The 17,805-nt window shown below is 34.6% G+C and overlaps 1 protein-coding gene across 6 annotated transcripts in view; it reads right to left on the reverse strand.

The window, feature by feature from the left end:
* MPDZ (multiple PDZ domain crumbs cell polarity complex component) overlaps window positions 1–17,805 on the reverse strand; it is a 170,578-nt gene that overhangs the window by 49,193 nt on the left and 103,580 nt on the right. For all 6 annotated transcript variants that reach the window (XM_063080257.1, XM_063080259.1, XM_063080262.1 and 3 more), the window contains 4 exons: window positions 13,905–14,189; window positions 13,520–13,643; window positions 5,838–6,036; window positions 177–281 (listed from right to left, as the gene is read on the reverse strand). In XM_063080257.1, the coding sequence (XP_062936327.1) occupies window positions 177–281; window positions 5,838–6,036; window positions 13,520–13,643; window positions 13,905–14,189 (713 nt within the window). The remainder of the gene's footprint in view (window positions 1–176; window positions 282–5,837; window positions 6,037–13,519; window positions 13,644–13,904; window positions 14,190–17,805) is intronic.

Below are 17,805 nucleotides of genomic sequence, written 5' to 3' on the forward strand. Positions count from 1 at the left end.
CAAATTTTCCACACTACATGACAATTACTTAAGTAATTGAGGGAAAAGGGGAGAATATTTTTTAAAATCTTGGAAGAGGGAAAGAAATTCATACTTCTTTGCTCTGGTCCTTTCTGTCTTTGGATTTACAATTCTTCTTTACAACCTGCTGTATCATTCATTCCTATTTCACTTACCTGCCAGTATACGAAGAAAAAATATCCAGTGCCATTATTCCTCCAGATTGTTGTCCCAGGCTTGTTCTGAACTCTTCCAAATGTTCTGCAGGCACATAAGTAATTCTGGAATAAAACACAATCCATAAAAACAAAGTTGTGCCTAAAGGAAAGGCTTCCAAAATATAGAAAAAAATTATACTGCCCCTTCCTTCATCCCTACTTTTTCACACAAATCATTTAATCAGCATATTCAGCAGAGAATCCAAGCTTCAAAAGAATAAATTATTTTATAAGCATGAACAACAACAGAAATTAAAATTTTAAGTGCTGCTAAAAAAATTTATCTTTACCAATAATCATAAGGGGAAAGAAAGCAGCATTAGTTATATTTCCAAATGAGAAGGCTAACAGCAATTTTTTGAAATCAGAAAGATCTATAAATCCTTAGAATAATAATTGTCAGTAATAATACAAATTTTGTCCAAAGATTTTTGGGTTCCCTAACAGAAACAAATTAGGTGTATTCTATTAATATACTGAATATCCCAAATTATTTTACATTTTTCCATCGCACACAATTAATTAGACATTAATAAGCATTAAAAATAATTATGTCAGCTCTATTAAGTTATGAACTCTCAAGTCTAAAGTATGGAAGTAAACCATTTAAATATATGGAAAGACTCATTCTCATTTGTAGCACTTTCTTAAAGTTCACTTTGGTTTCAAAGAAAAGCCTACTGTTTACACTTGAATGGCCATTTACTAATTCAACAAGAACTGACTGAATGTCTATTATGTGGAAGGCACTATACTAAATGCTGACTACAGCTATAATGCTTAAAATCTGACATTTGAAAATACAAGTTTACTGCTGTCCTGTAAGGACATTTACAAAGTTGATACACTTTTTAAAGTAGGCTGTTCCAAGATCACCAAATTAATGAATAGTAAGGTAAGAGAAATACTGTATCTAAAGTCAGTACAGCATGTTCATGCAATTTAAAAAAAGGGTAAAAATGCACAATAGAGAAATCATGAAGGTTATTAAATCATCTATCCAAAATTTATCCATTAAGATAATAAGTCAGCACTGGAGGGCAATACTAAAATGATTGTCTTATATGTTCTAAAAAAATAAAAATTATACCAATGGCATAATTTATTGAGTGAAGAGGATATATAATTTCAGACACATTGGTTGTTCCGTAGAAAGCATCCAGTCTTTCACTTCACCCAACTGTGAGGTCACAGGTTTGGAGTCAGAAGAAACAGTCCTGCTGTCACTGGGAAGGTGGTGGGAGGGTCAGTCACCATGGCTGAACCTCCATGCCCTCAATCACAAAAAGGGCATCACTTTCTATGAGGCTATTGTAGGCTGAGAAGCACAACACAAATGGAAGGCAGCACAGGACCTCAGCTCTCCTGGCATACCAATCACTCTGGCAGAATACACAGACCCTCTGGGAATCTTCTCATCACACTTTTACCTCAAAGATCAAAAAATGAAGCAGAAAGCACAAATCAGTGGACTTAGGACTAGGATGACTAAAAGAGTTGCATTCTAATTTTGGTCCTACTTAATTTATTCATCTGTAAAAACACCTCTAAGGTGTTACAAAAACATATTACACAATAATTTTTTTTCCTTTCAAAATTATGAGCCAAAATGCACATTATGTCAGGGAAGAAGACTAATTGTACCTTCCACAAAGAAAAATAAAAAATAAACATAAAACCTAAAACTAAAAAGACTATTCAAGAAAACTAGTACCATTTCTGAAAATTCAGTAAAACTCATATAAATAAAACCTTAAGTTAAAAAAGCCAGGAAAAAGTGACAGGGGAAAGGTAGGTCACAATAGCAAAAATAATAATCAGTACAAAGTATTTAATTTTTTAATTGGTTTGAGAAGGTAAAAATGTTTCTATCCCAAGCAATGTTGAAAATGATTTTTCCTCTATATTTGTTCAAAGCTGTTTTTTCTTTTGCCAAACGGCAGGGAGTGGGAGGTTTTACCAATATTTTTCTGATACTTTAGGTAGTAGTAAGAAAGAGCAAAGCAGGCAGTTCAGCACAATATACATAGTGAGACCCCAGGACAAGCATCCCACAATGCAACAGTATATGCAGAGCAATTTGCACACATACCTGGTCACATGACCACACAAAACCTCCACATCACCAACGAAGAATGCCAAAGCTGAATTATGAAATGCATAAACACACTAAAACAGCTTATTGGAGAGTTGTATTAAAAATTCTTAAATGTAAACTAACCTTTGGTTACATAATGAAGTAGAAGAAAAACAATACCATTAGTGATGTGATATGGCTATTAATTCAGAGACTGTGCCTGCACATGCAGACAGGATCATTCCCTTACAAAGGAGCTTGAAAGCTTGGAAGTTGGAAAATATTGTTTTCAAATGAGTTCACAATCATCAGTGCAATGTGAAAATGTAACAATCTCATAGCTCTGTTGGAAATTATGTTTTTACATAAATGAAGAAAAAAAGCCAAAATGTATACACTGAATGTATATCTGTATCTATCCCTGCACTGGGATAGTACAAAAGCACGAAATGATTTTCACAGACAAGTTGTAACACACAGGCATAATGAGCTTTTGAATCACCGATACTCACACATAAAAGGGGGCTCAATCGTCAGCAGGTGCTGCAGAAAATCTAGAATGTGAAGCATACGCCGCGGCGTCTTTTTACAATGGTGTTAACAAATGTCAATGTCTTGTGCTGAATGTGAGATGCATACATATGTAGTTAAAAGTGAGTGCTCCTGGTCGTTTTTTTCCCCCTTTCCACCTCCCTCCCATCTACACCTCCCCCAGAAAAGCATCTGCTCTTTACTGGTGTCTATAGCAGTGATTATTAACAAGCATAGAAAAATGTAACTGCAATCTATCTTTTATTCCTTGATCAGGAATTCATCCCACACTTTAGGTTAAGGCAGGTGAATTCTGATTCAGCTCAGTAATTATCTGGCAGATGTTATAAGCAGCTGCTGCTAAGTGCAAAACTCTGGCTATTATTGCAGAAATATAAGAGCTCCTGGCAAGGTGGAGTGAGAAGTGAAACAGAATGCATTTTGGTGAGGTTTCACATCTGGTTTTCCACAGAAAATAATGAAACCTGGAACTTATACTGCCTGTTCTTGAACTCTTGAAATTGAAATTATCTACCCAGGCATGCATGAACACACATACACAAAGTTCCTAGCTAGTCTCATAAATGGCAAAAAACAAATCCAGTGCATTGTCTCAATAAGCAATGCTTTCCCTAAAACCAGTTATGTAATTGAACCAGAGTCTTTTTCTTTTTTTAGTGAGTCCCTACAATACACCCCTCCGCCACCATCCCGGACTAAGGTAGGTTCATAATGAGAAATAAAGAAGAGATGTGGATGGAGCCCAGATCCAGGCAATGCATTCAAAGCTCAACCAGCCCGAGACAATGTTATGGTTCCATTCAGAATAATGGAAGGACTAGACTTTCCTTTAGGGAGGATTATTAACATGGCTTTCAAGGTAATTCTAAACCTTTCGCTTCATGAAAGGCAAGTGACAGGAAAGGGACAAGTCCAAAAACACTTCATGCAAAATTCTCAGAACACGCTGCTCAGCCCTGGTCAATCTCAATGGCTATTTCTGGTCTATCATCTAACATCTTTTTCTTAGAAAGGATTATGTAAGAATGATTTTAATTTCTATCATTTAGTCAGTGATTCAAGCTGCAACCATCTGAATCAGAGAATTAGTAGTACACTTGAAAAGAAATGTGCATGTGTGTGTGTGTGCACACGTGCATGTCAGAGAAAGATTGACTGGCTGATTGATTTCCAGAAGAGGGAAGGTTGTAGAAATTTCCTTTTTTTAAAAAAATATGTTTCTATCTACAGTACATTTTACCTCCTGAGATTATAAAGCAATTATGAAGCTAGCTCTCCAGATATCCTCCCAGGTCAAAATAAAGCTGCTGCCTGCATGAATAAGTCCTGCAGAATCAGCAGGTGGGGAAACACACACACACACACACACGCACACACACACACACACACACACACACCCCAAAAATGAAGCTTTTCAGCTTGAAAATGTACCTCAAAACTTTTCTCGAGTTAACCAGATACATGACATGCCAAACTGATGTCACAATGGCCTTATTTTTTGCTCATTTTTAAAGTTCTCCAGCACATTAGAACTGAGGGTATCACCACCAAGCACTGATTTTGGTGCTCAGAGTGTCCAAAACTGGCAGGGGACCTGCATCAGTGCACAGAGCATAACACACACATCATGGCATAATAAATCAAATGGTCAGTTTCTAGGCCAGGTGCATTTTATACTACATTTAATCTATGTAAGCTAAAACCCTTGTAGTAGTCTCCATGTGGATCCATATCATTCATTTTTTAAGCAAAAGGAAGGAACACTGGCTACAAGTGGTGAGGAAAACAGTTAAAGTTTCTCCTTGTTCTTAAGATTAAGGGACCAACATTTTTAATGATGTTCACTGGTATTTGCATTATTTAATTAAAGAACAGTAACATGATCTAATGTTGCTTAGCTGTTACTCAATTGTAAAATAAAAGTCAAAAAGGCATGCAAAAATAGGAAAACCCATTAGTGAAGACTCTGCCTAAAAATAACACCTCTCTTCTATAAGACAACAGAATATACTCAAAATGGTATATATTTTTGTTTTTTTATTGACAACAGAATGAAAGAGATTGTAAATATAGCTTTTCTTATCAAAGCTCTAGCAACATGCACTTTGAAAAAGAACTAGTAATACAGAATGCAGTCAGTAAAAATAATGTTAGTATAAAAAAGTCTCCTGTACCAGTAATCATTACAGCAATTTAAGGTAAACAATCTTTCCCTGAACTTTTATTTTATGACTTTATCCCTTATACATTAAACAAAAATATTCAAGGATTAATGTAAGAAGGAAAAGCCACACTGATGAGGTGTGACAATAAAGTCATAAACTGATTTTTATGTTGGCTCAAGAAAAATGTTTAGTGACTTAAAAGTCAAACCACGTATATGATGTGCTTTTAATATATTATGGGATAATGGGAAATTTTAAGCATTTCCTGACAAAATATCCTGTATGACCTATAATCAGACTACACTAACATATTGGTAAATCTCCTCGGGTCATGAGGTAGTTCAAGAAAGGGTAAGTCATGGGCCAGACAGGCACCATTCCATGTGGCCTTTTTCCATGCTTGGCTCTTAAAGAACTGGCTTGTTTCTAAGATTCGTACAGGCCCGTTAGGGAGTGTGCACACAATTCCTTATACTGAAGCCAATCCAAACTTCTTGCTCAGATCCTAAGACTGGACTCTCCTGCTCTGTGGAGATGTCCTATTATCACTCACACCTCGGGTTGTTGTAGAAATCACTGGAGAAGTAAAATTAAAAACACAGAGCAACTGTTATCAAAATGTCAACATTGTTATAGTCTTAAAGAGACTATCTGCAATCAAAAACTATTCAGAAATACTAGTCAAATTCTCGAGTGGTTTATGTTAAAAAAAAGTATATGGTAACTTTTGTATACCAAATAGAAGTACATACCGAAAAAAATTCTGGTCTAATTAATTGAAATTCTTGAATTTCCCAAGTCAAACTGGGGTCCAAAGATACTTACTTTATGTCAGGCCCAATGAGAGAATGTCTTCTCAACATGGCTCGTGCCTGGGCATTGGTTAAACTGATGGTTGATTCTTCGTTAACGGACAAGATGCAGTCCCCAACAGCAATCCGGCCATCTCGACTAATGGCACCACCATGAATAATGCTTCGAACGATCATCCCCAAGCCATCTTTATTAGCACTTACTGTCATCCCTATGGAAAAAGAAAAATGAACATATGTATTAAATATATGATTTTCAAGTTAGTCTTAATTTGAATTTAACAATCCCTAAGGATTCATAATAAAAGAGTAGGAGTAACATTTATAGTCAATACAAAACAATAGAAAGGAAAGGAAAATGTTTTCCTAGCAAAATATATTTTCAAATAAATTCTAAAATGTTTGTGTTTCAAAAAGTTTATGGAAAAATTTGTATTATCTTTTTTGTATCGAAACATAATTGATTACACATGGTTGTGGGGTACAGAGTTGACTATCAATAGTTGTGTACAATATGTGATGATCAAACCAGGATAATTAGTATACTCATCTTTACAAAACATAATCATTCTTTGTGACCCTTCACCAATTTTTCACTAAGCCTCCTACCTCCCCCCCCTTCCCACCTCTAGTAACAACAGTTCTGTTCTCTCCTTTTGAAAGTTATACATATTATTGTGATTATATCTTTCTTTTTTTCTTTCTTTGTGCTATCTTTTAATTTTATTTTTCCACAATCCTTTTGAAGTATCTTCATATATAGATAAAAATACTCCATGTTGAATACATTAGAGATGAAACTCTAACACTGTGGAATGAATATAATTTAGGCCATTTAATAGAAAGCTCCCTCAGGGAGAATACCATGAAAGTATTGAATCAATTTTACAATAGCAATTCACCTTATACATATAAGAAAATGAAAACAGGACTACAAGTGAACAATTAGTTCTATAAATTAAGGAATTCTCTGCTATTACCTTATTTCTACATCATTTGTTCATTCAGAATCTATTCACTGTACGGTTACTATGTGCCAAGTATTACACTGGTTGATTAAGATAAAAAAAGCATAGCACAGAATTCCTAACATCAAGAAGCTTGTATTCAAGTCTTAATCCCCAGTGCCTGTCACGGTACCTGAATGTATAGCAGTTTGTTAAACTGAACTGATGAACTCAATTTTAATATATTCCCATTTTATCTGAGCTCTCAATTTGCATATTTAATTGCCCTCTTGACAGGTCCCCTGATGTCTCACAGGAAATGCAACTTTAGTAAAAGTATAGAATTGAACTTCCAATTTTTCATCTCCCCCCCTTTCTCCATTTGTCATCCCCTTTTTGGGAGATGGCACTACCATTCTACTCTTCATTACTCAAAGCAGAAATATTGGAGTCATTCTTGATTCCTACCTCTCTTACCTCCAATATTTAAACCATCACAAAGTCCTGTCATTTCTATCTCCAAAATTTATCTTGAATCCATATTCCTTTCTCTATTTCCACACTAATCTTAGACCAAGCCAACACTTTCTCTTGCTTGACTTTTTACAAATCTCTTAACTAATAACCTGGCTTCTGATACTGTCCCCTCCAATGTATTCTTCTCATAGCAACAGGGAGACCATTCAAAAAGGACAAACCACATCCCCTCAGTCCCTTGGTTGCAATTCTTCAATAGTTTCCTGTTATGCTAACATATAACAAACTTGCTTGGTACAGCCTATAGGTCATTGGTGACCTGGCCCTCCCAATGTGCACCCTTCTTTGTGTCATGTCCTCCTTAGGCTCTGAATTCCAGCCAGTACAGGCTTCTTTCAGAAATACATCTAGTTTCTCCCCATTTTGGAGTCTTTGACTGATGCCCTCATCCCGTAGCTCTTGCACAGATAACTCCCTCTCACTCTTCAATATCACTTCCTCAAAAAGGCCTCTCAACACACTGAATGAATGTTGCCGTCATACCCGACCCTCACCCGATTCCTTCAAAAATATAAAACCTTTGAAATTATGTTTAAAACTTTGCAAAAATAATGTAAGTTCACTTGAAATTAAGTGCTAAAAGTTTCTTCCAAATCACGATTATATAATTATATAATTATACAAGGTAAGGAGAGATATAAAGCTATCAGGGCATTTATAAAAATTTTCTGACAGAAAAGTCACAAATTCTTTTAGGTTTTTATGTACTCAAAAAAACACTGAAGACTATATTTCCAAATACTAAATTATATAAAATTATATATGATATTTCAAATATTTTTTAAGAACAATCCTGATTATGTTTCCAGCCTAACACTTCTTGCCCGGATATGAGCAATCCAGGCTCCTGCTTATTGTTTTCTGATAGAAATGAAACATTATCAATTATATTTAAAATATTCTGTTACGACTCATACTTATGCTTTTTAAATGTATTGTTAGAATGTACCTCTGTTTACCATAAAATGACAAACAAGAATAGATATTATTTCATCCCAGGTGGGTTTCTTATTAGCCAAGGCTGGCTCTGAAATGTCTCAATAGGTACTCTAGTTTGCCCTGATAGGGCCACCCTTCCCATGAAGATCCACCAAACAACTGTACTAGGTTAAAATCAAAATGTGTAACCACAGAACAAAATTTAACTCACTGGTCCATACTTGGAATCTAACTCATCATCTTATTCTCATTAGCACCATGCAGTCTACAATAAAGCAAGCCATGTCATCATGAGCTACAGTCAACATGACCTCTGAATTAATTTTAATAGAATATTTAACTCATGACTCTATCAGCTACTAAAGCTGCCAGGTCACGTCAACCGTTTAAACCAAAAGGTTGACATCAGTTAGCTCAGCTTATACCTTCCTTTCACCAAATGTCAATTTCAAGGTTCAACAACTTGAAGTTAATATTCACTAACTACATTTTGGCTGTAACTTGTAAGATCTCACAATTTTTTCTTGGAAGAAGCATATTAGAATAGCCTAAATTATGCACTGTGGAAAACAGAGAAATGGTTACAAATCTGAGTTTCATAGGCTTTGGGCAACTGACTTACCCTCATACAGGGCCTCAGTTTACTCCTTTGTAAAATGGGGATAATAATGCCTACTCTTAGAGTTGTTTAAAGAATTCAGTGAGAAACACAAATGTGGAGTACCTTTCAAAGTATCTGGCACAAAGTGCTCAGTAAAGTGTAATTGCAAACTAAAAACATAAGAAAATTCATAGGATATATTTTAAATGCATTTCTATCCCAAACCAAAGTTAAATTGCTCTCTAAAGGCTAAATGCAACTCTTAATTCGGTTTCAAAATGAAGCTTGTTATTACAGTAATCATAATGTGCCCTATGGTAACTCAAGTATTGAATGTGTTGTACAATATGTGAGAACCAGAGACAGGTTGAGGTTTGAGCCCTGACTATCCCTGAGAGCAAAGTACCTTTAGAGAAATTCCTGAGTCTGTTTATGCTTCTATACCTAATCAGTGGAGGGAAGATAATATCTTCCTTTCCTTTTTTTTTTTTTTTATCCTAAAAACTTTTGCTTATCTTCAAAGCTTAATATAATGCAATTAGCCAATGTATCACAGGCTTAAGATTAAATATTTTTTAAGGGTCACTATATGCATACATATGTATGTATATTGGTATATAACATTCCCAACCCCGTATTTAACAAAGTTAAAAAAAACCCAAGTGATCCAAGAAATCAAAACTAATGGATTGTGATAGCTTTTACAGAAACCTATAATTTATTTATAATTTCTTCTGGTCATCACGAGAGAAAGAAACAAATTATCCAGAAAGCTAAAACTGCAAACAATCTCAGGTAGCTGCCTGAGGGGACACTTTAAACCTGAGCTCACTGATAGAACCTTTCATAACATACTCTTCTACCAGCTTCTACTTAAATTTCCTAAAATATTATTTATCACACTTTTTGTTGCTTCAGGTTGTAAAAGCAAAACATTCCTACATTAAAGCTTAACTGAATGATTTAGATGAATTATTTTAATGTTTTCTACAGATTTTTAAAGTAAGCTTTTTTCATGATTCCTTCGTATTTAGTTATTCTAAATGCTATAGAAATTTGACCATCAAACATCTCCTGTCAAATAAAATAACAGAGAAATGTTCTTGCCTTGGTGTGCTATGAATCTGAACTCCAAAATGCTAGAGTAACTTCACTGGGTCCCAGGAAATCAAATGGCCAGGGATAAAGCCCTATAAACGTTTTGGGTATGTAAATTAATTCAAATAATGGAAATGAAGCAGAAAAGTAAAACTAAAAGTTATGTTACAATTTGGGTGAAAACTGATTGTGCTATGTTTTCACACATAAATGTTCTACTCTCACAAAAGAAATGAGAGGGTTCTTTTAAACTTTAATTTTAAATTCAGTAAAAGTTTAAAATTTTTAAATTAAGCTGTTGAGTTTTAAGTGGATTTCCAAATATGACAGAAAGATAGACACTTCTACCTTTCACTGTTTCTTTTCTTCAAGACTTTAATTAACCTAGTATATTTTTATATCAAACCAAAAAGTAAGGTGGCAGCAACCCAAGGGTCATCAGTGGATGAATGGATAAACAAAATGTAGTGTACACATGCAGACTGTTTATTCAGCATTAAAAAGGAAGGATATTTCTAACACATGCTACAATGTGGAAGGACTCTGAAGACATCAGCTAAGTGAAGTTAGCCAGTCCCAAAAGGATACACATTTTATGATTCCATTTACATGAAGTATCTGCAGTAGTCAGATTCATGGAGACAGAAAGGAGAATGATGGTTGACAAGCACCTAGGGCAGGGGGAATGAAGAGTCATTGTTTCCTGGATACAGTTTCAATTAGGGAAGATGAAAAAGTTCTGGAGGAAAACTTTTTTTGGTCACACAACAATGTGTCTGTACTTAACGCCACAAATGCACATTTAAAAATGGTTAAAATGGTCAATTTTACATTACGTATATTTTACAGCAAGAAAAAAAAAATCAATGTATCTTGACATATTAACAGAATAAGCCAAACAATCCATATAATCATCTCAATGGATGAAGAAAAGATTTTACAAAATTCAACATTCTCTCAGTTAACTAAAAATAGGCCAGCAATCCAAACTGTCAGATTGTAAAATCAGACGTATTCAAACCATGGCTCTTACAAGATCCTCCTAACTACTCCCAATCTAATTCATCAACCAATGCCAGAATGATCTTCTTAAAATACAAATCTGACTATGTCATTCTTCTGCTCTTAGCTGCCACTGCCTATAGGGAGCTTAAGGTAAAAGATTTTTATAAAAGAAGTCCTAGGTGTTGCAGACAGACCAGACCAGCAGTTTTCGTCCACTTCTCATTCCTTTAGCGGCAACTCTTACTTTGCCAGCCATCACACCACACTTCATCTATACCAAACACGTTTCAGGAATGTTTCATATGTCTCTGCCTTAGCCCTAGCAGTTTCCAATTCCTCAACTATGTGGTAAAAATCTGCTCCTCTTTCAAGACCTAAATCAAACATCTCTTTCTCTTTGAAATCTTTCTAAACATTTCACACTCAGAGAGTAAGGATTAGCTATTCTCTCTTTTAAGCCTTCAATGGTCTCTTTATGAATGTCTATCATAACATACATAAGACAAGGGTACATCAAAAAGTTTGTGGAATAATTTTTAATTTTTATTCTTTTTAATTCAATTTTCCACAAACTTTTTGAAGTACCCCTCATATATATATATATATATATATATATATATATATATATATATATATATATTTTTTTTTTTTTTTTTTTTTTTTTTTTTTTTTTTTAAATAATGAGTGTATTCTAAGATGTTCTGGGAAGGGAGAGGGAAGGGGCTGACCCACAGCTGGCTTCTGGCTCTGGCTCAGGCATGGTTGTGGTAGGCAGTGGGGGGGGCTAAGGCCCATGGCCTGCTGCCTCAGGACCCCGGGGGCTTCTCTTCTAGGTCCCAGGCTGAGGGAGTTCCATGGGGGCAGTTCCAGTCCAGCTCAGCTGCACTGTCACTGCTCCCGCTGCCACCATCTTGGAGCAATGATTGCCAGGATGGCAGGCAGGGAGCAGGAGTGATAGGGGACCATGATGGTCCTGGAGAGTGAGTCAGTCTACCCTCCTATTTTAATGCCTTTAGGATTTTATATGTTGATTAGCTTAGTCTTTTAAACTCATGTTCCTTGAGAAAAGTGATTATATTTTGGTGTCTGTGCATAATGGCTAGAATACAGAAAACAATATTTGGTTGTTGAATAAATACACTATAATAGGGTTTCTTGAATAGGCTTGGCAAAATTTCCGTCTTATGTCTTATGAGTTGCTCAACAAAAATTGTGTTCTATGGCCAATTAAATATGAGAAATGCTGCATTCAATAAACTCTTCTTAGAGATCCGCAACGCACTTTGGAGTATCAAAGATATTGAGAAGTAATAGAAACAGAAACCTGCCTTCTTAAATTTATCACATCCCATGCTTGTAATCCACTTATAACTCCTATTAACATCCTATAGAACTAGTATTCTGAGTAACAAGGTTTTAGAAACACTGTATTAGCTGATAAAATAATTCTGACAAGGCTTAGATATCTATAATACCTGTCTCATAACTAATGACTTATGGAAAATTCTGGAACTTAAATTTTACATCATTCTATTAGATGCAAGGTATATACGCAAGAAATATTACAACAAAATAGATATTCCCTGCTATAATTCTCTATTTAGCTGCTGTTGGTAGTACCCAGGTATCACCAAATGTAACAAAATCTAGGAGACATAGGGCAGAATCCCATTCACCAAGTAAATACTGCTAGATTCTCTGCCAAGTCTCAACTTTAACAATGAAACAAGAACCTGTCATAAGATATCAATGAAAAGGGTACTGGTTGTTTACTTTGCAGAAGGAATAGGATCTCTGATGTAGAACCAACCAGAGTGTCTTGGGCTGTATTTGGGCATAACTGCCTGTTTATCAGCACCCAGCAGTAGGGACGGGGCTGAGTCACAGGGCTGCTTACCTCAATCAGAGAACAAATGTGCTTTGTCTCAACATAGTTTTAGCTATTGTAATTAAGATTTTATTTTTACAGGAAGTCTTCTTTGCCCAATTCAGAGGCTTTTATGATTACTAACCAGCCGAAAGACTTTATGGCTAACAGCGAACACAAAAATCCTGCCACCTGGGAAGAATTATTGAATAACTTGCATTTATATTTCAGTGGCGGCACACCTGGCTGTCTTTTTATTCTTTATTTCAATGAATGAAAGAAATTAAATACAAACTGACTTATGCATAACCGATAACATTCAAAGAAACTAATAATTTACTTTTCCAAAGAATTTAGAACTCCAAATTGCTGACTTTTCATTTTCTAAGAATTCCTTTTCTGATTTGCTGTTTCATATACAAGCAATTCATATATCTTTTACTTAAATGTAAATGAGGCTTGTGAATACTCTGAAATAATTAAGAGAATGAGGGATTTAAGCTAGCATGAAGTAAACAAATCTGTTAACCATTTCAGGAAAAATAATGAGTACATAAAAAGAAAAACTATAAAAACTACAGGAAACTTTCTAACATCTATTTTCTTATCTACAGCAAAAGATGTCGAAACCTACCATGTTCAATATTTACCCTATCACAGGGATTGGGGGATTAGATATATACAAAAAATGAAGAACTTACCTAGGCTAGAATTGCCTTTTGCGATAGTAATAGTCCTCTCAGAAGATTCTTTGCATGTATTTTGGATCATGACACACTCAGCATTAGAGGCCAGAGAGCTCTGTTCATTTAAGTACTCAGAACCCTGAAAGAAAGAAAAAACAAGTCACATGGAAAGGACAACTAGACTTTGGAGTGTGATTTCAACATCACACACATTCTCTAATTGTTTGTGCTTTATTTAGCAAGAACCTATAACCAAAAGACGTTCACAGGTTGCCTTCTGAAAATCTGAGTCAGGAGAGAACTCATTCCAAATGCAGAGATTAGCCAGAATACTCTTACACTTCACTTTCCCCTACCTCATCAGAATATACAAACCATACTCATATCTTTAAAATATTACCTTTCCAGTTGAATCAGGTAGCACAGAAGAAGTAAGTTCCGCACTTGATATAACTTCACTTGGTAACTGAGATTCATTCCACACTATTGTGTTTTCACATTCGCACTGTTGCTCAATAGTATTTGCAGGTGTAAAATTGTTTATGGTAAAGCCAGAATCAGGCCCCATGCTCACGTCTACTGAAGGTGGATTTTCATCCTGTCTTTGCAGGAGATTCTGGGCATATAGTTCCTCCAAGGACATATGCAGATCAAGTACTGAATCAGAAGAATTTTCAGTAATATCCTGATGATTAAAAAAACAAAAAAATCAAAAATTGTGACCAGAATTACATAAATGTATTTTATAAGACTACTTCTTAATGAACAACTATTTAGTGAAAGATAAAACAAAATTATTTATTACTCAAACAACATTAACAAACATATAAATTCTTCACTTAGCACATTTTCCCCATAACTATTTTCATAAATGCATTTGAATATATTTCCTGCAAATCATACATCTCATGCTGTACTGAGTTATACCTATACAATATACTGTACATAAGATTATTTAGATACAATACTAGGTTCTATCCACAAAAAGAATTAATCAGAGTCCAAATTACATAGAAACACAAATAACTTTCCAAATAAAGTGAGATATTTCCAAATCTCACTTAAAGTGTAATTCATTTCCAAACAGCCTAAAGTTCCTATTATGAGATCAAGAGCATAAGAAAAAAAAATACAACATTAATTGATTCGGATTCAAAAGAGCCTCTAAGAAAAAATTATTTCAATAGGCATTTATAGGTATTTATGGAGAAGAACAGAAAGGATTACAATTCAGATTATTATAAGGAAAATTTGAAAAAATATTTGGTCAGATATGACAGAAAGAATATTAAAATGGGTTGTTATAAAATGTAGGTTCTAAATCAGGATCTGTTATTAACAATCTGTAAATCATAGAACCTTTCCTGCCTTTGTATTAGATAATTTCTATAATTCCCTGAACTAAAATTTTATAATTCTATATAAATATGTGTAACTACTTAGAACAGATATATCCCTCATGTGCTTTCAGTAAGCAGTTGCTTCATGAACTGCTACTGAATAAACATATCAGTTTTCCTATCTTTTATTGATATTTTTAAGTACAAAAGTAACATATGAATACACTTCACCCCCAAAATTCAAGCCATATAGATATACTTTGTATACCCACACAGAGTACAATATGAGTCTTCCCCTATGGCCCCTACCTCCATTCCCTTCCCCAGTAAAAACGGCTAGCATCATTTAGGTGTTTATCTGTCAGATTTTTTAATGCAATTGCATAATACATAGGTACAAGTACAAATGCGCACACACGTAAGCAGGTATACACACACATTTTTAAAACCTAATTGGAACCACAAAATAACTAGTAGTTTTTACATGTTTTGTTTTGCTTTGTTTTTTGCAATTATCTTCATATCTTGATTTGAGAAATTTCCATGTTAGCAGAAAAAAGTAAACTTCAATCTTCTTTCACCTGTAAATTACTCCTAACTACGAAAGGCACCAGAGTGGAGACTCTGGAGCTAAGCTACCTAAGTTCAAATCCTGGCTTCACTACTAGTTAACAATTTGTTGCTTTTAAACACTCTGTACCTTTGTTCCCTCATCTATTAGCTAGAGAAAATAATAGGACCCAGTATAGGACTGTTGGGAATTCAGAGAGATAATAATACATGATAAGTACTAAAAACAGGCCTGACAGCAGAAAACGTCCAGTAATTGTTAGCTATTGGTGTTATTTATATTACATATCTTTGTGCACACGTGTGAAAATGTATTTACTAAGAACTACCAGAATTGTAGTGATGGGCCAAATGATATGCACACTTAAAATGTTGGTATACACTGACAAATTGTGTTTGAATTTTCTCTCACAAAAAAGAATATGGGAATACCTATTGACTAATCTTGCCCACCATAGATTCATTTGGCCATCTGTTATGTAACAAACAATGTTAACTAGTGTTTCACTACACATGTTCCTGATAATTAGCAAGGACATGCCATTTGTATATCCTCTGTGAACGCTCTCTTCATATACTTTATCCAGCTTTTTATCATGTGTTTTTTTACTTGTTCTTGTCATTGACATCATCTGAATATAAAGTCTTTGTGATATATACCGCAAATACTTTCCTTGTCTGTCATTTGTCTTTTAAATCTGCATATGTAACATTTTTCATGAAGAAGTTAAATTCTTTAATGCAATCAAATGTCAATTTGTGCTTCTGGGTTTTATAAGTTGCTTAATAAGCCCCTCCTCCACACAAAGTAAAAGAAATGATTTTTAGTACTTTTCTTCTGTTTTATAATTCTCGTTTCTATTTTAACCATCTAGAACTTATTCCAGAGTGGTGTGTGATATGGATCTCTTCATTTTTTCTAACTAGATAATTAATTGCGCCAAAACAATTTATTATACTCCTTTTCAGTGCCAGTTATCATCTCTCCAGAATTATCAAGTATTCCTATTACAAAGAATTGAGGCAAATGGGAATATCATACAAGCAATTAACACATTTAGTATCTTCAGGAACAAATAAGAGGAAGGTATCATACTCCACAATCCCAGAATTTAAACAATAACTTGTTTCCTCATTTGCTCAACTTTGATTATTTTATTCTTAGGAAAAATAACAATGCACTTATTACAGAACTGGTTAGCTTCCATATTACTAATTATAATAATTAGCACTAAATCATCTCCCCATACCTCAAATAAAGATAACAAACTGCTCTTCATCAGAAAAAGAGGTCAAGTCACCAATGTTAGCTGAGGTTTACTGTAAATTGTATAATGGAAATTTCTATGCATTATTCATGAAGGAGTTAACACAGACACATAGAAAAGAAAGCTAATCAATGCAGAAGACAACATACACCCACTTCAGAAACATTTCTGGTTGCTGAACAACCGACTGAGTTTTATTTTTAAAAGTCTTAAAGAAAAACAGTTCTTCCCCCATACAATGCCCAAAAATAACTCTACAATTTTCCAGTGTAACTTGATATCTAAATTGAAGTCTTTCAAAAATCCATATTAATATGTGCCTTCGCTTGATATATTCTTGCTCTAAGGAAAAAATTGGGGAGAGCTTCAATTAAAATGTCAAATATACGTGAATAAAAGCTCTATTTCTTAAGTGCAAAGCAAAAATTAAGGTTAGACTTGGGCACATTATTTACCCAGATAATACATTTATACACAAGATAAATACTTAAACATTAAATAGCAACGACCTACTTTTCTTCAATAAGCAGTATACCAGAAAATTCCTGTTAAACTTTTAAAAAATATAGTGTACTGAAAGCTCAGCTGCTCCAACTCACTGTCATCCTCCCACTCTTCCTGAGTTAGGGTACACTTCCTTTACTGTTTACACACTGACCCTACTGAGGCAAAAGGCAACATCTTTTCTATCTTTGAGAGCCTGCAGTTCTGTCACTAAGAACTTTCATAATCACTCTCACAATTTTGATTGCAGTGATTTAATTAGCTTTTGACCCAATGCCTTCTCCAAAAAATATAAGAAATAGTAAGTATCAATATTTTAAACATAGGTGTGAAGGCAGCCATATTTTATGCTAGAGAAGAACATTACGAAGGGATTTGAAGGACCATGCAGATTTTTTTTTTAAATCGTGGGATCCATTAATTCTAGTTGGTGTGCAAGGTGAAAAGTGGGGTTCCTATTTTGACAAAGGCCAAGTTCAACCACCACTAGAATCAGCAGCACTTCCTGGTGGAACCAGCATTCAAAAATGAAGAACATGCACCATATTGGTAGCTATTTCATCCCTGGTGAGAGAGTGAGAGTATGGGTGTACACGGGATGGCAAGATGTAGGGAGGTG

The sequence above is a fragment of the Cynocephalus volans genome, chromosome 16 (genome assembly GCF_027409185.1).
Source record: "Cynocephalus volans isolate mCynVol1 chromosome 16, mCynVol1.pri, whole genome shotgun sequence".
Lineage (NCBI taxonomy): Eukaryota > Metazoa > Chordata > Mammalia > Dermoptera > Cynocephalidae > Cynocephalus > Cynocephalus volans.